Genomic DNA, 23530 nt, shown 5'->3' on the forward strand with positions numbered 1-23530 from the left:
GTTTCACACTGACGCTCAAACAGACTTTCTAGTTTTAAAAACTCAAATGGAACTTTGTCAGAGCTGCTTGTTGTCATACAGCATGTGTAGGGATTCATAAAATATCTAGTGCATGCAAAAAGAAACAGGTATGGCTTTAAGCATAATTTTTCCTTACTCAATAGATTGAAATCTGGGTGGTCTCTCTGATCAGTCTTGGCTGAATCTCTGTAAAGAATCTAAAATTTTCCATAAAGAAAAGAAATCACTGGTATGGTTCAAAAAAGTTTCTTGTCGATGCTGGTTGGAAGCGTTGCTATCCTAACACTGGAGAAGTTTCTGAAAATTATGCTAAATATACATAAATATTATGAAAGAAATCAATTTGACTAGAATTTATGCTACTTCTCTACTGAGGATAAATTTGGAAATATAGAAAGCATTGTAACAAATTAAAAATAATTCAGTACTTTATTTTTTTTCCTAATTTTAGTTACTTCCACTGACTCTCCTAAATTACAGTAAAAATACACTGATTTGTATTTTTTTCTTTTTCAACAGCTACAAATAAAGCAATTACAGTGTAAGTAATAAGCATTGAATTATTCCGGTTTTCTTTTTAAATTGCTGATCAGTAGCTCTAAACTGGATTTTGGACTGAAACAGCAAAAATGCAAAGCATCCTCTTTGGATCCATTTAATGCTCATAAAATACATAAACTAAGTAATAGAAATCATTTTACCTGTAGAAAAAAAAAAAGGAAGTAAAAACTGACATTAAATATTTTAAAATAATCTGTATTAACAGGCTACAAAATATTTCTATAAATAAATACACACACACACACACAGGAATTTCATTGAAAAGCTTACTCTCAGCAGCTGCCACAGGCTGAAATGCAGAACACCTTTGAATATGATGTATGCCAAAACTCTTTCATTGTAATTACGAACATAGTTAACTAAATTAATGCATTATGAAAATTGAGAATGGTATTTCACGTAGGACAGTTTAATTAATTTCAAAGTCATGGTTGGCTCTTGAAGGTCAGCAGGTTGTCCTGTCCAGGAAGGATTTTAATGGTAATAAACTATACACTCTTTTTTCCTTCCATTCTCAAATTTGTTCAAAACCACAAAACCAAGGAAATCTCAATTTAAATGTTTCATTTGTTTTCAAGTTGTAAAATATTCCTCAGTGTTTCACAGAATCTGTAGTTTTTGCTTCCTTGGGTTTTTTTAGGCGTGCTTTGGGGATCTGTGTGCCTGGGAATCAGAAGTGAATGGCTCTTTGCACAGTATCTAGTGAGATTTCCTATGCTCCAGGTTCATGCCCCTCAAAATCCCAGTGGCAGGCCGGTAGTTTTGAACTCATTCACAGAGACATGACCTCCCTCCAAGACTAGCAGTTATTCTGGTATTTTAATGAAAGCTTTTTTTGTTTAACACAGTCTTCTGTGCTTCTTGATTATATGCCGCTGCCTGTACTGTGTTCATGTGTCCTCTTCATGAGTCTTGTCATTGCTTTTCTTTTCAGATATGATATGCTACCTGATTTTACTAGAAGTTGTTTTGAAAAAAGAGCTGGGTAAAAATGAGCCTGTGATCAGTGTTTGTAGCCTTTAAAAACTCGTAGCTTGTTCGGCCTCTCCCTGTTCATCTTTGTAGCTGTTTCTGGGCTGCAGAATCAGCAGAGGCTGATATAACTGAGAGATTCACAGCTTTGGGTGAGAAGGGTCTGTAATGATAATGACATCTGACTCCCTGCACAACGCAAACCTGACAGTGTTGCGTCTTCAAAGAGCTGATACCAAGAATAAATCTGACCTTGAAACAAGTGCGTGCTAGTCTTACCATCAACACTTCTGGGTAACTAATTTATAATTGCCCAGGAGATAAGGGGTTTTTTTGACAATTGCTTTTCTGTAAATGATGGAATTTGCTTGAGGAAACCCAGGTTACAAGCCTAGACCAAGCCTGCTTGAGCTTTTTGCTTGTGTATCTCATCACTCAGCATGACAGTCAGCCAAAAGAGAAGGCGCAGAGAATTCTAAATGCAGGACTGGAGGGTGAGGTGAGTTGAGGTGAGCTGATGCTCTGACTGATTTGTAGCTGCAGGGGTTGCTTTCATAGGGACATGGGGATGCTCAGCCTCTCCACAGTCCCTGGCTGTTGGCCTCTGAGAATCTGCTCACACAGTGGGGGTCAGTGCACAAGGACACTCGCGAGGAGCAGGGCGTCTCCACCTGCTCGGAGCATCACCTTGGCATCCATCACCTGGGCGGGACCAGACTGGTGCCACTGGCAAAGCTCATTAGCAATGGGCTGACTCAGGAGTCCCTGCACAGGACAGCAGTGACACACACACACACAGACACACACACGCCCTCTGTGTGTTCAGTTTCCCAGGTAAAAATAGATGCAAAGTGTTCTTCCTGCATTTATGGAATGGTTTGGGCTTTGCAGAGGAAAAGCCTTCTGTGTGTATTTAAGAGGAATTAAAAAAGATGCTTGTTTTTTCTGGTAATTCTTCCAGAGTCTTTTATAACAGAGAAGTAGTAGAAACAGATTTCAGTAAGTTTCTGGTTTTTTAGTTGCTTCAGGGATGATTCGGGAGGTTGTAAATAACATTATTAAAAATATATTTCCATGCTAATGTTTTCTAGAACTGGATAAAATGTGAGTGATTTACATGTTTTTCTAGTTCCCTGCATTTGTCTCCTTTCAAAGGTCTTTTACGTCCTTTAAGAAATATGGGGGGTTGAATGTTTTTATTTTTTACCAAATATAAAAAAATTCTGATTAAATACATTGTCTAGGATTTGGAAAACATGTATACATGTTTCCAAGTATACATGAATTCCATGTAGAACACAGACTCCTCATCTATAAATATGAATGTAATCTCAGAGTGATTTGTGAAGACATATGGATAGTTTGGGGTACTTGTGCTAGGGGTAGGGAATACAGTTTCAAGAGCTTATGCTGAAATCTACCTTTTTCAGGTGGTTCCAATGGTTTAAAAGTTTATATTTTGCATCAACCTTTTGTGTATTTGTTTTGTCTATGAGCTTGTTTGTTTGCTTCAAACAAACAAGCATTCAAGCAGAAATATTTCAGTAATATCCAAATATGAAACAGAGTTGTTTGCTTCCCCATTATCTGCTCATCTTCTGATGTTACTTTTTTTCTCACAATGTTTCTCTGTGCATCACTGAGAAACAAGAAAACAAGTTTTTTGTTGTTCACTTGAAATAGTGCAAGGATACCACCTTGCTCTTTCAGCAAATGCTCAGTCACCCACAGAACTGTCACCACAAAAGTGTAGGTTTTCATACATACGAGGTAAGTATGAAAGTCTTACCTTTGCATACCTGACTCTGTCTCATCGCAAAAAATGTTCCTGTGTCAATGAAAATTATGTATATTGCATTTCTAAAATTGAAAGGAGACTGGAGTATCTTTTAATTACCAACTGCTGGTCTCAGTAAACCAAAAATTATAATAGACTCTTAGAAAAATTCCTTCCTGACAGCTGTACTTGAGTGAGTACACACTGCACCAACATCTGAAAGCAGATCCAGAATTACAGGGAAACACTCTGAAGACCAGGAAAAGATGTTCACCTTTTTAAGTAAGCAAGAAAAAAGGGTAAAAACTGTCCTGTTACTACAGCTGAAAAGATTGCTCTTCTTTACTTTTTGTTGATACAGTGCTGGTTTAAAACTTTTTATCTAAAGGAAAGAGGCAAAAAATATAAAGTGCCTTTTTTTCAGTCAGTGTGTGTGCATGTGTGCAATCCTCTGCATGCACATGTGCACACTGTGCTACAGAAAATGTGAATTCCATGCATGCAAATTGCACAGGGAGCACAGGGAGCAGTCTGGTATGGGGAGAGGCTTTCTGGCATAAACTCGGAGTGGGCAGGTTACTCAAGGGAAGATGTTTCCTGAGACCTGAGAGGTGCTTTGTAAGAACAAATATTTGTTTGAAAGGCACTATTTTGCATCAAAAAGCAACACTTCACAAAGTGTTCTTGGAATCAAATGTTCACCTCTCCTCCACAGGTGTATACTGCGTGTTCTCCTCTCCATTCTTATTTCAAACAACTCAAGTTGTCTAGTATATTTAGCGATTAGCATGCTTGGCACATTTTCCAGCAGAGCCAATTTGCCAACACAACATGGCTTAATGTAAATCCATGGGTGGTTTGGTCAGTGGTGTTTCTGCTTTCACGCCTTATTATTGAAAGGTTTTGCTTCTGGTGGCAAAAGAAGTGAATTTTCCTCTCTGCCCCTCCTGTTTCCTAGCACGTATACCCTTGAGGTACACAGATATTCAACACAGGAATGTTTTGTGTCTGCAGGGGATTCACTGGCACAAATGGGCAGCGAATCTTGCAAAGAAAGGTACTGAAGAGCTGCAGTAGGTGCCCCTGAGACTGATTTTCTTCCTCCATTCTTAAATTCAGGTATCTGCTGTGATGTTTTGGAGGATACCACCTTGCTCTAGCAGGAGTTTTGCATTTCTTGCAGATGTTGAGCAGACTTCCTGATTAGATCTCTGATTATCATTACCCAAATGGAGGTTAGGGGTGCGTGTGAACTGGCATGCAATACACATTAGGAGGAATATTTTGTAGAAAGGGGAATGCTCTCACATACATGAAGCTGTACTGTGGAAGACCTGTCATAAAATGTTTCTCTTCTACCCATTACAAAAAAACCTTATTAACTTGCCATTAACTTGGTCATTAGCTCAGTTGAGTATAAAGGGTTCAGATACTTGCACAGTGGTAATTCACTTATTTGAATAATTGTTCATTTTAGTGATTCTTGTATGAGTGCTTCATTATGCATCCTATCCTTGTGAGAATGAGAAAAATGAGAGGAACAGACCATCGTGCCCATCTGTGGCTGAGGCAGATGGAATCTGGATTGTGGAAGGAAGATCTGGGGCCTGGCTGTGTGTCCGCTCCTCCCCAGTTGTGGAGGTGGCCGAGGGCTCTGATTTAAGAAAACATTATGAAAACACTTAATGAACTTGTAACCATTAAAAATAATTTTTTACTTTTAAATGGAAAGTGTAGTAGATAACAAAGATGGAGTATTACAAATATCTGATCAGACTTTATCACAAGAATCAAATAATGTTTCGTCTGATTTTGCATAATTGCAGTATCAAGTTGCAAGTGATGAATTAGTACTTGTGTGGTCTTGTGGAAGAGCTGTATGCAGATCAGTGAAAGCTGATGCTAGCTGCATTTACAAAATCATACTGTCACCAAGATAATTCTGAAGTTGTATTGCTTCTTGCTTGACAGAGATGGTATTCAAAAGTCAGCTCACGTAGAGGCAAAAGATCAGTTGAGCAAAAACCTGGCAGAAACAAGTAAGAAAGAAATGTTTCTTTAAATTTTTTTCATGTGTGTCTTTGAATTCCGTCGCTTATCTCTTGACTTGCAACTCTCTCAAATAACTCACTACCTGTGCAAGATTCATGCTTGAAAAAGAATTGTCAGGTTTCACTTTAAAAGTTTTCAAAGGATTTAAAAATTGAAGTAATTTTTATAAATACAGTATTTTTAAAGCATAGCATTGGCACTGAAATTACAACTCTTTAATAATAATTTTACTTGTAATTCTTTTGTAGATTTATTCTTTAAGTGCTGCATTTGATTCAGGAATTAAATTCTGTTTAGTACCTTGTTTAGTTCCACTTCACTGTTCACTCCACTGGGGCTACAAGAATTGCAGCATTACTTATCTTCTTCATTTCAGTTTGCTTCATGGGAGGTTTGAGCAGGGTTTTTATAATTGCCTCCCTACTATTTCAGACATCTTGCTCCATATGTTATTGTGCATAAAAATTTGAATCTGTTTTCTTCCTGAAAAGCTGCATATAATTACTTATTAACAAGTTTAATCTTTTCTTATCTTCAGGACATTCTGCTGATGCTTTCAGACTAGTCTGCAATTATTTTTTCCTTTTTCATTTAATATATAATAAATAATCTAGCATGCCAGGGTAATGGATTTCACCTGAGGACCTGAACATGATTTGCAGACAACAATTAATTAATTAGTTTCAAAACCTGTCTTTAAAATAGGTGAAATTGAAGTGCAGTCTGCCAGCACACAGTCATTAGCAATATGTTGCACAAGTAGCTGTGGCTGCTCTGTGAGCAGGTGGTGTAATCTGCATCTCATGAGTATCAGGGAAAGTTCCTGCTCAATTGGCAGCATGTTTAAAAAAATAAATAGGTTAAATCATCTGATTGGGTTGTTTACTGGCATTCAGATGTAACTGTGTGCCATATGGACTTATGCAGGCATACATTGTGTCTGTAATGTATGTTTCAGAGGACTGATCTGACATCGTTGCTGCTGCTTTTTTTTTGCAACGTAAATGTTACTACAGATGTTGTCCAGGCATGCTATTTTTATTTATAAATGCATTTTACTATGTGATGTAGCGAAACTGGAAAAATTTTAAAGGTGAACAGATAATCTGGCAGAGCTAAACCCTGCAGAAACTTTTCATTTTTCATCCTCTCTTGTTTATAACAGAGGATCACTGGCTTTCCTTTATACTGACCCATCACTGACCTTTGACCAGTAATTTTAAACATCCTTCATTCTGTATTTTTCTGGTTTACTCTAATGATATTACTGCTTGAGTTTGCCTCCTTAAACATATTTAGGTACATGTATGGGATTTGAAATTAGTGGCATTGAAGCAAATAGTAGTTGTAGCAGGAATCACAAGCTTTATTGTGTATATCATAAGGGTATAGTCATAAAATGTGGAATAAAAAGGGGAGTATTTTTAAGCTTGTATAAAATGCATAGGATCCCATCTTAAGCCCACATTCAGTATCCAATATCAGGGTTTTTTCAGTCTCAAATTTAAATGAATTTGGAGTTCTCCCCTTGAAAGAGGGAACAAAGGACAAGAAGGGAGAAAGAAAGAATCAAGGGCCTGAAGTGGTGGAGGGGAAGGCGAGGGAAGAGGGAAGTAAGGCAAAGGCTGTCACAGAAGGAAGGAAAGGGGGAACAGAAATAGGCCATAATGAGCTGTAAATTATAATGGGTTTGCTTCCCCTTTTGTGACAGCAGTATGAAAATCTTCAATATCATTGAGCCTTAGACGTTGCTGGAAATATATGCAATCAAAGTATTTTCATTTTGATTTCACAACTGCTTTAAACATCTGGCCAATAACCAGTCCTTAAGTGTGTATACCTCATGTATCTATTACTGACTCTCAATCACATGTATGAAGCTGAATACAAAAGCTGTATTTTGAAAAAGGATGAAATAAGCAATATTTGAGACAGTGTTTTCCCATTTACCCTTCCCTAAATATGTGATTAGCCTTCATTTCTGTATTAATTGACTCTTGTGTTGGTTTTCCTTTCAGAAGTCAGGGTGAGCAACCAGCTTGGGTCATCAAACTGTTTTTTGAACTGGGGCCGTAAGCATTATTTGCCTGATACTCAAAAGTCTAATTATAAATGACCAACAGCAAAATTCCTTTGCTGTCTTGCATGTGAACCATCCAGGTCTGCTAACTGCAGCTGCAACAAATATTACTCTATTGCAGTACACTCTAATGTTCCTTCTTAACCTAAAGACAAAGAAATTATGCTACTACTTTCCAAAGACTAATAGGGGCCTCTGTTGAGGCTTCCTTTTTTCACTTAGGTGTTACCTTCACTACACCATGAACTAGAGGAGGTTTTTAACCAGAATTGGTTCTAGTCTCAGTTGGGTTCTGTGGACATATAATAATATCTTCTGCAAGGACCTCCAATTTTTTATTCCTCATTTTCTTCTACACTTATCTCTGAAACACTTTCTCTACTAGTTTTCCTTATGCAGTCTACCTTTTGGAAGAAGTCTTGAGTGTCTGTAGAGGACTAACCTTCAGAAATTAATGATGTAATTAGGACTTGTTTCTCAGTATTATTGTCATTAAGTCAGTTATATAATCAGGTCATGCTCATTTGTCTGCAGCCTTTCACTGATTTGATATCTGGTTATTTACTTTTTTTTCTTTTAATTGGGCAGTACTTACAGAAATAATTTGTTTTCTCTTGGATGCAATGCCTTCCATGTTGGAAAATACTAGTCTTTGCATGAATTTGTGGTCAGTGATGCAAGGTCACCCTGGTATGAGACTCATGGTCTTAACATAACGTGGCTTACAAGTCTTCCACAACTGTATGCTTTTATTTTTCCTCTTGCTAAAAATGTTGATAGGCCATCCATGTGGACTGTGCTTAATGTACTGCATATGGGCATTCCAAAGTCTGTCTTTCTAAATCATAAGCCACCCTAAAACGCATCAGGTTTGTCTGCTGACTTGGATACACCAAAATTTTCATGTGCATAGAAATGCAAAAATAATAGAAATGCTTTTGAGACACTTATTTCCATCTAATTCCATTCTTTTCCAGGGCCTACTATGGAGTCAGTCAGCACTATTTCCACCCCTGTGTTAATATACCTGCCTTTCTCTTCAGATTCTCTTCTGTGCAAGTTGTACCTGTTGTACCTACTTATTCTTGTAAGCAAGAGCAAGGGATTTCAGGCAGTATTATACAATTGAACAATGTAGTTACGTTTTTCTGGATTTTTTTTTGTCTGATATATATACACACCAGTAGAAACATTGAAACCCATGCAGGATATTTAAAATATGTATCTTATTTATAAAATACAAATATTAGATATTCAGCTCTTCCCACTTAATTTAGTTTCAGAGATAAGTTTACTGTTAAGGTCTCAAAGATGACAAACAGTACACGGCTCTTGTGTAAGCAAACTTAAAAGCAAAATTATCCTTCCTAGTCTAGAAAAGTTGATCTGAGTCATCTCTTCCTGCAAATCTGCTTTTGATTAATAGAATCTCTCATTTTTTCCAAGTGACTAATTAACAAATGCCAGCAAAGTTCTATACTTTAAGAAATGCCTTTGTGATAGATTGAAGTTTACAGCCTGTGAATGTTCATTCATATGGTGGGGCTTTATACTTTAAATTTTATATTGTCTAGCTATATACTTTATATTGTCTAGCATTTTTCCATATATAAAGTCTCAGGAAGAGGGGTTTAGTGTTGAAAATGTATACAGGACTCTTGAGGAAACCAAGTGAATCAGTGGGAAGGCAGACTGACTCAGAACATCAGTGCATTCCCAATCTAAGAAACCCCACCAAAATGTACTCTTGAAGGTGGCAAACCCCCAAAATATTCTCTGGAATTGTTTTCTAGGTTAGCTGAAATCTCATACATTTACCTTGACTCTTGGATAAGCAATTATTTTATTTCTTGAAAGGAATCACAGGAAGAACCCTTGGAAGTATTAATGTCCAGTGTAGTTTACTGTGGCATGAGGAGCATTTTTAAGCAGGAGTAATTTGAAAGGACAATTTTAGTACATTTTAAATTTTTTTTTGTCTCTTTGCTTTCCCCCTATCCCCCCTGCATTTGAGGCATCCCTTTCCTTTGTTCTCGGGTGTGAGATAATAACTTCAGGTATTGAAAGAGTTTTTAACCTTGCAGTGGTCAACTCATACTAGTGAGACTTTTAAATAAAATAATTAAGGCTTATCATACTTTGCAGTTTTCTGGTTTTGTGCAGTCACTAAATACTGCACACATGAATGAGTGCTTCTACTTATAAACAAATTTAAAATAAAAAGTATAACATTATAATATTAATTCAAGTAGCCTAAACATTCACTAAATATTAAGAGAACCCATGAGAACCCACATATTGAAGCCGTTAATATCCTTTTAAATAAAAAAAAATATTTCTGAAGCAGCAAGTCTTTGAAATTCATCATAGAGAAAGCCAGAGGCTAGAGAAGTACCTTTCATTTTTGTCGTGAATTTCCATTGTGGTATAGCAGAGTCATAGGCTGTCAGAAATCCTGGCATTTCCTTTCTGTTTGCTTTCCTCAGAAAAAGCTTGGCAGCTTCTCAACATAACAACTGAATATGAACATTCTGAAGAGCTAAATACAAATATTATCATCTCGCTACCCATCCAGCTGCAGCCCACATGGCACTGGGAGTACAGCAGTGATATCAATGGCAGGAGAAGAAAGGGCAGAGTGAGGTCCCTAATGCGTTCTCTCCGTCTTGCCAAGGATTTTCTGTGCTGCCTTATGTCCTTTTCTGTAGGACCTCTGCCTGCCTCTTTTCTCAGTGACAGAACACAATCTGCTTGCTAAATATCAAAAGCATTTTAGTTGTTGATGGGAGCATTGCAAGCAGGAAGAAAAGTGTTAAAACTGAGCATTGTGAGCGCATGTTGTTTTAATCATGCATTACATATTTTTGCAGATTTAGGTAAATATTTTTGTGTCTATGGTGTTCCAGAACTGAGCAGCAACTGTTTCTTTGCAGATCTTTCATTCCAAGGATTAGGTTTATAAATGCTCTGTGGAAAGTCTCCATGAAAAACCCCTGGAATATCTCCTTCCATCTTCTCATTGCCATGACTTGCTGACACCCGAATTCTGCATGTGTGGAAGTAAAGCTTCAGAGGAATTACTGCCTCTGCTGATGGCTGGAGTGAGGTGGTGTCTTCTGTAATTTGGTCAGCTCACATTTTACTAATCCTTCAGCCAGAGTGACAGCTACCAAACCCATAGATAAAGATCACATTTCTAGAATTAATGTAGCTCTCTCCCATAAGTTTTGCAAGATAAAATTCCCAACTGAGTGAATTTCAAGAGGTAACAGAGAAGGCTTCACTTTAGGGTGGTGTCTGTATGACGATAGCTTGGCCTGCAATAGCTTCCTCAAAGGTAATGCAGAAGGCTTCTGTACATTCACTTTTCAGAGAAAGCAGTCTTATGTGCATTTCAGAGGATTTTTGTTTTGGTTTTAGTTTCACCTGTCGAAGAGCTAATGCTGGTCTTCTGATCTGCTTTTTTTAGACATATTAAGCTAGGCAAAAGTTGCCAAATTGAGCAAAAGGCAGAGTTGTAGTGTAGTTTTAACAAGATTTTTCATAGTAAAAAATTGATCTTCCCAGTGTTTTTCAAAGTAAAATTGCATCCTTCCTCAGAGCTCCTGTTTTTACTGTCATAATATTTTTTTCCATCAGAATCAGAACATGTTCCCCTGTTATTAATAGACAGAAAGTCCCCCTGGTGCACATCTTTTGTATGTATTTGTGGGACAGAACAGGTGAGTCTTTACCATGTGGACTACACAGGTAAACACAGTTAAAACTTTTGGTATAGTTGCCTTATGTGGTTACTTGCCTTCATAATTTTCTAATAGCTTGCATTTGTTTTTCTTGTATTGCAGGAGATAGCTAAAAGTTTAGTTTGTATTTTCTGGACAGTGAACTTATTTATATGATTTTTCGTTGATGTTGAACTTTTCTGATGTCCTGTTGCAGAGAGAAGCTATTGAGGTTATTGGAGACTGCTAAGGTACATGTCGGAAGTTAATTCTTTGTCCATATAAACTTGGGTTTTACTTTAAATTTCTTAGGTTTTGGAGGTGATATGTGACATGATAAAATGAGGGTTGGTGATCAGAACAGAAGGTGTACTCTGTTCTGAGAGCCTGGGTTTTTCTGTCCTCAGAATAAATGGTAGAAATATTTTGGAGCAGGAGGAGGAAAAGAGGATAGTGAGGGTTGGGAGAGCTGTTCTGAGGTGGTGTATCTGCCTGTAATAATGAAGTTCCAGACTTCACCCTGTAGTTAATTAAATTGCGTTTAAAAATGCAATAATGGAAGAACATTTCCAAGTACACTCCGTAGTTATTGTCTATTGCTCTGTGTCTGTAGAGCCAAATTAAATATATTAAATAAGATCTCAGGGGGTCAATTATGATGATAATACAAGTAGTGACAATGCAACAAGTAGTGACATTAATTTCATGAATGTTGCATAGGTATAAATCATCTCAGTATTTGTTCCATTATATTGGCCACAGGAATTGTAGGAGAAAGGATAATACTCAGATGGTTGATTACTATTTATATTATTGTGTTAGGCTGTATTTACAGAGCAAGGCTCCCCTCATTATATTACACTTTGGCACTTTATTGCAAGACTTCTCATCTGTTACTGCATTGTGAGACCTCAGCAATTCATGCAGCACAAATGGTTTCAAAGTACTCATTGCAATGAAAGGATGTGTTGTGCAAAGCATTTCAGGGCTGTCTTCAATTTTCCAAATTAATACCAAATTAATGAACTTCTGTCTTAGAAGCACTCTGGTGTGAGCAACAGGTCCAGAAAGTAAGGATAACAGATTATTTATTAGGGAACTGTTAATATGAATTGCAGAAATCATTAAATGCATCTAAACCCTCAACCATAAAAACCAACATAATATAATTGAAAAAAATATATATATGCAGAAAACATATATAATATGTCCCAATAATTTGTGGGACATATTATATAGCTTATTAGAGAGAAGGTTGTCTTCACTGATGACCAAATTTGTCTCTTATGATGCCAGAAGCTCACCAGTCAATTTGCTGCCTGTTCCTAACAGCATGGTACACGGCACTGTATCCTCCTGCACTGCTGCAATTGCCTGCTCTCTGAGAAAGGCCAAACTCAGATAGCCCTGAGCCTGTGCCACGAGGAGATTCTCCCCAAAACAGAGATCTGCAAAAAAGAGGACTCGAGTAACAGAGAAAAGGTCAACAAAAGTAGAACTAATAATTCTGTCAGAGATGTGATTCTTTGTTCCTGGGGTGAGAAAGGGTGGTGACATTTAAAAGCACTGCACAGGGATATGGATTTTTGTTATATAATGCCCAAAGTGAGCCACATGTAGGTTACAAGAAGTCAATAGCCTTGCAGCGTAGGGTAGGACTTCAGCATTATTCCTTACTAGGTTATTGATATTGGTAGGTGTCTCTAATAAAGCCTGCCCCTAAGGAAGCAGTTTTAGTAGAGGATTTTTCCTGTATTTTTACTGTTTATAGCAAAGGAGTTGTTAAGTGACACACACTTCTATATAACCTAGAGAATCATAATTATATTTGTGAAGAAGTAGTAATGCTGAGATAATGAAACGGTCAAGGGTTGACAAAATAGACTTACTGAGCACTAGCAGTAAAGGCCTTTTGCTATGTTTATGCTTGAATTTCAGCACACACCTATTAAAAGGTTGATTTTGATGACCTAAAACTCAATGAAGATTAAAATCTGCTTTTTTTTTTCTTATCAAAGATGGAAGAAGTAAAGCAGAAAAACTCCTTTATTTCTCAGTATTCCCTTTTCATAATGTCTGTTTTCTTTAAGCCTCACAAAGAAGAGTTTATAATTACTCCCAAACAAGGCAAAATTTGCTTCATTTTGACAATGATGGGAGTGAAGATCTCTGAATCATTGAGTTGCAGCCTTTGGTCAGTTGGAGGTCTCCAGCCCAGTGTCCTGCTTAAAGCATGGCTGTGTGGTAGTATCTGAACAGGTTGCCCAGAGCTTATCCAGCTGGGTCTTGAAAACCTCCAGGGATGGAAACTGGACTGCTCTGGGCAACCTGCTCTACTGCAGGGGTGTCCTTGTGGGAGTGAGGGGGTTTCCCTATATCCAGTCTTGTTTCAGTTTGACCATTGTCTTTTGTCCTGCCACCACTGCAAAGAACCTGGCTTTGTCCCTGGAGAACTTCCCTGTAAAGTACCAGGAGCTGCTGTAGGATTCCCTGAAGCCGTCTTTGCTCCAGGCTGAAAAACCCAGCTCCTCCCTGTAGTCTGCACTGGACAAGTGCCCTCTTGGTGACCCTCCCCTGGACACAGGGGAGATGTTCAATGATAAGTGTAACTGTTGGGATTGGCAACTTTTTTCTAGATAAGCCTCTGGATAGTTTCTGAAGGTGAGAACCATCTAAGGAAATGCAACGCACGTGAATGGGCCCAAACTAGCCATAAGTTACCCTGCAGCGTGATTGCTGCCACAGAACTGAATTGGCCTCCGTTTACTCTGTCATGTCATCCACTCTCTTGCCATATTACCATGTACTTAATCTCCTGTTCAGCGAGTATATGCAGGATATTTCAGCTATAGCTGTTTGTTTTAACCTTCAAAACAAATCTCTGTGTGTCTTTCATGAACCTTGTCATGATTCTTTGTGCAGGAGTCAGTCATTTACTTTTGAAGTAAATTTACATTTACAATTGAAGATTATTAAGAACTTTGAAGGAATGAGAAGAACTCTGTATTGAAGTGATGATAGTTTAGAGATATTGAGCTTTAAAACAGTACTTTCCTCACTAATGTGCAAATTAAATAAATCAGCTTATTGAAAAATAGTTTAGAATATTTGCATAAAAATAGTGCTATTTAACAAAATTATACTTTCTTGTCTGTATTTACATATTTTATAAATGCCAATGTAGAGTGTGTAGTTAACTTTCCTGTTGCAAAGCATAGTCAAGACAGTAAGAAGAATAATAGCATATGGCTCTATTAACTGCTGTCTTCGGTTAAGTTGAGCATACTGTCAGATTTATTAGGAGTAATTTTGTGCTTATTGACTTCAACTGATTGTCTTCTTCTGTAAGGATGTCATTGAAACCAAATTTTAAGCTTAAAAAACATCACTTAAAAAAAGAATGGGTAGGTAACATAAAAATACTAGTAGTAACAATTAAAGATTATTTAAGTTTAATTTTGGGAGAAGAAAACTAGCATAAAAACTGTTTTCTTCCCTGTCTCCACTTTAGTTGATCATTGAAGTGTGCTCTTCTACCTAATACCTACACAGGTGGTGGTAGTTCCCTCTTGCTGTGCATAATTTCAGTGTTATGTGACATTATGCACGGCGAGTGTCTGCTCTATCAATTATTTTCTCCTCCCTGAAGGTTGTTAGCTGTTCCCAAATCAAGGTCATTTTTGATCAGGTTGATAATCAGTTTGACAAGGTTTGGAAAATTCTCCCAGAATTCTGGTGCTTTCATCAAAAAACTGCTGTACCCATCCACCTTTCCCAGAGTGGTTAGAAGGCCACTGTATTTGCTTCAAAAGCATGGGCGGCTCATTTTAAGAAGATCTTTGCATTGTGGAAAACAAATATGCTTTGGAAAAAAAGTGGCAGTTTGTAAGGAAGTCTCCTGTATGACACTAGAGCTTTCTGCCTTGAGGAGGTTTATTTGACTCAGGATTGTTATGCCCAAAAGAAACAGAAGTTATGGAATAGGCAATTTTCTGATCTTTTCCTGCAGTTTGAGTTATATCAGTTTTTCTTCCTTGCTGGAATTCACTGTTGTGTTCTTTTAAGTACCAAGGTGGAAATTAGCTCTGCAATTGCAAAAACAAATGTAAAAACACAGTAGTGAAATCTTTTCTTCTGAAGTGATGCAGCAAGTAACTAATCCTGCTGCTTTTATTGCAATTTTAATTAAAGGTACATACACATTATAGTATACCTCACTGAATGAGTTTCCTAATCTTGGTCTCCTTAGTTAATCAAAATTTGGGACCCTGAATAGCATGTTTGCTTTGTCTTTTCCCATGTGCAATAGTCCTTTTTTCTGCAAAGTGGGCAAACTGGGGAAATGTACATAGACCCCTATTGAAAGGAGGAAAAAAAGAAAGTAAATTTAATGCATTTAAAGGCCAGACTATTCGATGACCTTTATGGAATCAAAACCTGTAGTTTATGGTCAAACATCTATTTTGGTTTATGGAAATCAGTATGCAGAAATTATCACTGTTAATGAATTTTTACATATTGTAAGGATTATATGTGTATCATATGCATTGCTCAAATTTGGCACTCTTTTCCAGCAGCCGAGCCTAATTATGTTTGTGTTTAATACATCAGTTGAATGTTGCTAGGAGTAAATGGGCAGCCTGATGAGGACATTACAACAAGAGTCACCTCTGGTTTGTAGGGAATGCACAAATGGATCCCCATTTGGTTGTCAGATATTCATTGTGGCTTTGCATATATGTAGTCAAATTCTGATAAAGACTTTCCAGACAGCACAAGCTTCAGGTTTCAAAATCTAATCTCTATTCCAACTCTGAAAGTGAAACCTACATTTTCTTGCAAGACTACTTGATGCATTGCAGAATTACTTCAGATTTAATCAACTGAATGGTTTAAGAACAATTCTGGTGAAGACAAAGAGGGTTCCCTGTTCATTCCAAAGTGAAATATCTGCAGAATGGTGAATAGATGTGCACTATAATATGTGCATAGATGCACATACATCTTTCTTATGTCACCAGCTTACTAGCCTGCTTGCTTATGTGTTTATTTCTCTACCTTCCTCTTCATAAAGATAGATATGGCCATTCTAGTTCCATTCAGTGTTGGTTTTGTAGTTTTTATGATGCATTTGTGTGGTTTTTTTTCTGCATCTTTCCAGTTTAGTGGTCTTTGCAACCACAAAATGCTGCAAACATGAATATCATAGATATCTATCATAGGAAAGTGTTAGAATGATTTTTGAGGGCTGTGCTGCATGTTTCGAATATTTCATGTACTTGCATCAGTGTGCAGTAATGAATCCATTCAGGATTTTTCTCTTGCATTTAAATGGATCCTAGAATGCAATGAGCACCCATTTCTTGAAGATCTGAAGAAAAGCAAAGGCTAGGAATAATTTAGGGAGTTCAGAGGAAGGGGGGCACAGGTAATGAAACAGACTATTTGAGAACAGATTATTTTTTGATCTTTTTACCTACCATACTTGTTCTGTCTTGGCATTTTTCTTCTCAGATGCAAGTGAAACAACACAGATGAATAAATAGGGTTGCCTTGTTCAGTTAACACTGTGTATCTCAGAAACAAAACCAAGCAGTCGATGAAATCTGAAAGTGATGAGATCCAAGATAAACATTTGTGTTTTCAGTTCTTAGATAAAGAAATATATTCTGAAGAAAAACACGTTTAGGTTTTACTTTCAAAAAGTCAGTAAAGAAAATTAAGTAGTGCCCTGGCATATTACCTGGTATTTTTGAAAGAATGGAATTCTTTGATGCTGTTCAGTTCCTCTCTGATTGTTGGATTTCTAAAGACTGTTTATTGACATATTACCACATGACATGCAATGAGGAGGCCAAGTTCGTTCCTTTTCTCTTATTCAATGGTTGTATATTTACCTTTTCTAATTGTTTTCATTGTTATTTTACTTTTATTTTATGTAAGCCAATTCTCATTTATGTCTCTAGTGATTTAAATACATGTTTGGCATAAATGAAACTTTTAGTTCTAAGCAGGGGAGATTCAAAAAAGGTAATTCTTACAACTGACTGGAGACATAACTTTCACCTGGTTGTGTGCAACACCATTTACCTAAGTGAGGTAAATATTTCAGTTCCAGAATAAGATGATTGCAATTTAACAATGACACCTTTAAAGTTGATGTACAGGTAGTTTAAAGATTCGTGAAAATGCTAAAACTGGCTCTGATATCTGTGAAAGGTTTTATTTGGTTTGAATTTGCACCCAAGATGTCTCACTGGAACTTCCCATGAAAGCTTTTTAGTGGATAAAAACACTACCTTTAGAAGTTACACAGACACTGGTTCTTCCTCTTATTTCCTTTCATATTTTAACAGTAGTTCTTCCCAAATTACTAATGATATGTCAACAGTACAACATGTATATATGTGTATATATGTATCTATTTAGATATCTCTAAAATACCACTAGAGGGACATTGCTTTTCCTAATCAGACATACTTACTTTATCCCTGTGGATTGAAGGGTGTTGGTAGCTGGTGTTCAGCATGCTGATCTCCTTGAGCCAAGCTCTCATAAGCTGAGGAGGTTTTGTCCCAGTAAGAGTGCCTCCAGCTCTTCAGTGTCTGCTTATTAGCTACTTCAAGCTCTTGAGCCATTAGAGAATTTAGAGAAAACGATGAAAGATTGAGAAGCCCTGTGTACAAAAGTTTTATCTGTTTTTTTTAATGCATATTGCAATTTTATTTTGAAGGTTTTTCCACAGCATTCATATTGCTATTTTTCCCTCCCGTTCTCTTTCACTGGGTTTCCTTTTCCTCTTAAACCAGTCACTGCACACACCTGTGTCGTGGTTTTACCCTGACCAGCAACAAAGTTCCACACACCCACTTGTTCATTCACTCCTTTAGTGGGATGGAGAAGAGAATTGGAAAGAAGTAAACTCTTGTGGGTTGAGATAAGGACAGTTTAATAATTGAAGCAAAGTAAAATATAATAATAATATAAGGATACTGTTGCTAGTTATAACAATAATTGTAAGTAAAAGGAGAGAGAGAGAGAGAGAGAGAGAGAGAGAGAGAGAGAGAAATAAAACCCAAGAAAGTGATGCACAATACAATTGCTCACCACTCACAGACCAATGCCCAGCCCATCCCTGAATAGCAATCAGAGCCTCCCAGCCAACTTCCCTCAGTTTACACACTGACCATGACATTCTGCAGTGTGGAATGTCCCTTTGGCCAGTTTGGGTCAGCTGTCCTCATTGTGCTGACTCCCAGCTTCTTATGCACCTGCTCACTGGCAGAGCATGGAACACTGAGAAGCCCTTCCCTTGGGGTAACCACTACTTAGCAACAACCACATCAGTTTGTTATTAACATTATTCTTACACTAAATCCCGGCCACAGCATGGTACCATCTATTAGGAACAAAATCAGCTTGATTCCAGACAAAACCAAGACAACCCACAACACAACATTTTGCTGGACATTGGTACTTGTGACACCATCACACAAGTGATCACTTGATTTCTCAAAAAGAAGATCTGGTGGTCTTGAAATCCTTCAGGTTAAGTGGAACAACACAGAAAATGGAACATTTTAGTGTGTAAAAAATATTTGTGTATTAGCTGAATGCAGGCTTCAGTGAAGAATTCTGTATATGGGTTTATACAATATAATAATTTGTGTCTTTCCTGTTTGATTCAGGTCATTGCCATTGTTATGGATATGTTTACAGATGTGGATATTTTTAGAGAAATTGTGGAGGCATCTGCAAGAGGGATTGCAGTTTATATCCTGCTTGATGAATCGAATTTCAGTCACTTTCTGAAGATGACAGAGAAACAAGGCTGTCAAGTTCAGAGGCTCAGGGTAAGGCATCCTGTCTTCCTTTGCAAGAACATTCACTACTTACTCCTCCACAGCCCTGAAAAGTGACTTATTGAAAAAGTGGTTACTGAATACTGATTTTTAAAATTAACAAATAGGTGTAAATAGGTACGCTCTCAGCAGAAGTTTCTCTACAGATATATATATATATTTAAAAGCATCTTTTTCAAGTGTCTAAACAAGAGAATTTCATAGATTCACATAATTTTCATATATAATTTATAAAATAATTTTCTTTTATTGTGTATTTAGGAATATTGCTTGTTTGCAAAACTAAGCTTTTTTCTTTCTTTCTCTTGTATTTGCCTGCAAATAAAGTAATAAAACTTAGATAAATTATTAAGTTATGTACTTCATTTTATGATTTCTTCTTTAAGGTTATGCATTAAAATACTTTAGGAGGCCTGAGGTTCTATTTTATTAATGTTTTCCTGAAAATCCATATTATCATGTCTGTGCTTTGTCCTATTGCTTTTACACATTGAATATGTAATTTTATCCTGTAGGAGAGATAAGATGGAATTTACATTTTCATGAGATGTCCTGCACTACCCAGATGTTTATCAGGGATTAGAATATAAACCATGAGCTGCACTGAGCTGACATAGGTGCTTCATAAATACTTCTAGACTTACTCTACTGTTGACAGTAGTAAAGAAGTTCCAAGGATGTTGTAAGAGTCTCCTTGCAAAGTTCTGAGCACTGCCTTTGCTCACAGTTCCATTTGAAATTCCTTGCCTCTGTAACTAGTTAAGCTATGTCCATGCCAGTCAAAAGTATTACAAAAGCTCTTTTTAGCAGCACCTATTTTAAGAACCCAGTCCAGGAATCAGATAGAGATGTGGTGTATTTGTGAGGTTAAAGAGGACTTTTTGTTAGATGATTGGGGCAAACTCTTTTTTATACCCATTTTTACTCTGGAGTGGTGATTTACATCCTCAGAAGTATTCCCACTCTACTTTCTATGCTTGTTTCTTGCTTATTAGTGTGGAATTACTCTCTGGTGGCCTAATACACAGAGCTGGGGGAACTTCTGGAAAAAACCACCAAAACCATGGTGTTTTATAAACACTGGTAGTGATGCCTTTATGAAGTCAGTATTTGGCAATACTTCCATACTCTGGAACCTTAGATACCACTATCTGCTGATTACTTGGGTTAATTATACCATAGAGGTTGCCAAAAATGGTCTGTGTCTATATATGGAATGAGTTTTGTCCTTCCAAAATAAAAAAATTAGGACCATACCTTTCAAGTGATGTCTCAAAAATGCAATATGCATTTTCAAATTTATTCTGTGCAGTATGTATCCACAGCTGTTTCAAAAGCTTACCTTCTTTGGATTCAAGGTTGTCTTTTTAAGGCAGTTTTATAGACTTCTAGGTATTTATACTGTGGTTGAAGGAAATAATATACATAGATTAGAGTGAATTTTGTATGGATTAGTGTGGATTGGAGAGGTTTGTATGTAGCCTCTTCAGTGACATGGGGTTTTACACATTTCTGGTTTTTGGTGCAAGAAATAAAATACATCTTTACTCTGCAAGGTTAAGTTAGAATACTTTGAGTTATATCAGAAAATAGAAAATATTTTCATATTTTAAAAAATCTGCCAAAGAGCTAAGCAGTAATCCTGTTGTGTGCTGAGTTTCCAGTTTAGCTTGTAATAAAGCTGTTCAAATTAATGGTCTTCTCATCCATGGGCTACTCCCAGTGACTGTTGCTCTGAGAATAGCAGTTTACTACTCCTACATTAATTCCTGTGTCTTTTTGGAGGATAAAAGGGAAATGCAGGTGACTATGAAAGAACAGCCAGTATTTTGAAGATATTTTCTCCCTTTCCCTTTTTCACATCACTCAAAGTTCAGAGAAAAAGATAAATACCTTCAACTTCTTGTACTCTTGGCTTCTGGTCTTGCCCTTCTGTTCAGTGAAGGCAAGAAGAGAACAGAGTTGTATTGGGTCTATTTCCTCTCCTGAAGTTGTAGCACCAGCAGCTTTGGTCTTGTTATTATCTGGCATGGTTTGATTCACTTTTGTTGGAGTATGGATGATGCTTCTTAGTCCATACACTCGTGATGAGTTTTCTGCAAAGCTTTTCAGAATCAACACCTCTGTCTTTTTTTCCATCCCTTTAAATCAGTAAAAAAAATGAGATGCAGGTATTTTATTTGATATGAGGTGAGATGTGGTAGAGATTCTATGCCCTGGAGAAACCTCTTTTTTACTCTTCTGCTAATAATGAAGAATCATTTTGCTGCAGGAGGATATTGAAAGCAATTTGGCAGGACCTGTTTATTACCTGATAATCCTCTCAGTACTTTTAATGAATTGTGGGAAAGGGAAAATAAAACCACTAATTGATTTTACTTTCCTTCTGTGAATTCTACTCCGAGATATGCATGTTTAAATACACAGTAGGAGTCACTCATGAGACCTGCTTGTAACCTGTTTTTTTTCACGAGTGTTACCAAAGTCATCTGAAGTTTTCCAGTACTTCCACGTCTAAGGCAGATTTGGTTACTGAATAGCTACTCACAGGATGATGTTGTACCTGTGAGCAGACTTTGGTGATAAGGACCAGACTCCAGTCAAGTCCTGAGTGGTCATTGAGTCATATTCAAAGTCAGAATTGGAAAGAAAAGGAAAACTTTTGATGACTTTGGTAACACTGGTGAAAAAAACCAGGTTACAAGCAGGTCTCATGCATGGCTCCTACTGTGTATTTAAACATGTATTGAAAACTACTTGGCATTTGTACAGCACATACATGGTCAATGGCTACTTTTTAAACTGACAATCTGTCAAAAGTGGAGTCATCCAGGGATCAACTGTGGGCTGTTTGATGTCCTCATAAGTGATTTGGATGGGAAGATCAAGTTTACCCCGACAAAGTCTGCTGGTGATGCCAGATGGAGTGAATAAGGTGGGCAGTTTGGAAGGGAGAACCACCCTGCAAGAGGGCCTGGCTTAGCTCTAAGAGTGGGCTAACAAGACCCTTGTGAAGTTCAGCAAGGACAAGTGTAAAGTCTTGCACCTGGAAAAGCATAATCCAGGGATGCAGCACAGGCTGGTATAACCAGCTGGGTCTCTGCTGTTACTGAGCACAACGTGAGCAAGCAGTGTGCTGCTCCTGCAAGGAGAGCCAGCACTGTGCTGCCCTGCATCAGCAAGGGCATCACCAGCAGAAAGAAACACTGTCCCACTCTGCTCAGCACTTGTCAGGCCATGCTTGGAACAGTGTGTTCAGTTTTCATCCCCACTACTTAAAAAAAAGATGTAGACAGGCTGGAGAAGGTCCAGAGAAGGGCCACAAAGGTGATCCAAGGACTGGGAAGCTGCCATATGAGGAAAGGCTGAGATAATTGATTTCTTCAGCTTTGGGAAGAGAAAGGGAGGCCTTATCACTGTGTTCTAGCATGGAAAGAAAGGCTACAGAGAGGATGGAGACTCATTTTTTACAAGGAGTCACATGGAAAGACAAAGGGTCTTGGGAACAAGTTACTCTTGGAGAGATTCCAAGAGGAAACTATCATGATGAAAACAATTAGGCACTGAAATAATTTACCAATTTTGGGGATTGGGATGGATTTCTGAACACTAAACACTTTTAAGACTCAAGTGGACAGGTGCATCGCCATCTTGACCAGACTGTACTTTTGCAAAGAATGTTTGGATCAGATGATCCTTGAGATCCCTTCCAATCTGATATTCTATTTCTATCATCATCTGTCCTATGACCTATTTTGTCTTACTAGAGAAGAGAGGCACAGGACAATAAATAATTTTAGTAATGAGGAACAATATGAGAGATATTACTTATTTTCCTTTAAAACTGTTAGGCTCAGTATTCAGTAGACATCCATTTTTTGCTTTCTGCATATTGTTGACAGTGAGTACGGGGCGAGTAATGGAACACTGATAAAAACAGTGCCTGGAAATAAAATGTGCTGAAATTAAATGTTTGAGACTGGTATACTCACTCTACTTAGCTATCATATTGGAGAGATTTTACTAAGGAAAATAAATGTGTAGTGGTGAATAATACTTCAAAATTTTAAATCATAGTTATGTGGGACTCTCTGGAATGAAAATGTACAGAATGTACAGAAAAAGAGGTTAGAGCTTGTTTCTTGTTCATCATTGGATGTCATTTAACTGGGTAGCACTGATGGCTGTCCTTAACCTTCAGCCACTGGATGTTTTAAGTCTTCCTGAGTGTCCTATAAACTCTTGGACAAGAGAGAAAATCCTCTGGCTTCAAAACTCTCCATTCAGAAATGAATGATTGCTTTACCCACAATTGATGCTATGATGGGGTAAGGAGAGTCCTATAGCCTGAGGATGAAACCAGGCAGGAGAGTGAAGCCCAGCATTTCATACCAGATGGGACTTGTAATTCAATATGTGTATGTTTACTGCTTCTAATCCCAAGTGGAATGCGTTGGTGCTATATATCCTCAAATATGGTTTG

At 37.4% G+C, this 23530-nt stretch overlaps 1 protein-coding gene across 1 annotated transcript in view; it reads left to right on the plus strand.

Annotated features, from left to right (window-relative positions):
* The window catches only part of FAM83B (family with sequence similarity 83 member B), a 56101-nt gene that overhangs the window by 17519 nt on the left and 15052 nt on the right, over positions 1-23530 (plus strand). Inside the window, exon 3 of the mRNA XM_063389379.1 lies at positions 18874-19038. Coding sequence (XP_063245449.1) covers positions 18874-19038 — 165 coding nt within the window. The remainder of the gene's footprint in view (positions 1-18873; positions 19039-23530) is intronic.

Source organism: Prinia subflava, chromosome 2 (assembly GCF_021018805.1).
Source record: "Prinia subflava isolate CZ2003 ecotype Zambia chromosome 2, Cam_Psub_1.2, whole genome shotgun sequence".
In the NCBI taxonomy this organism is placed as follows: domain Eukaryota; kingdom Metazoa; phylum Chordata; class Aves; order Passeriformes; family Cisticolidae; genus Prinia; species Prinia subflava.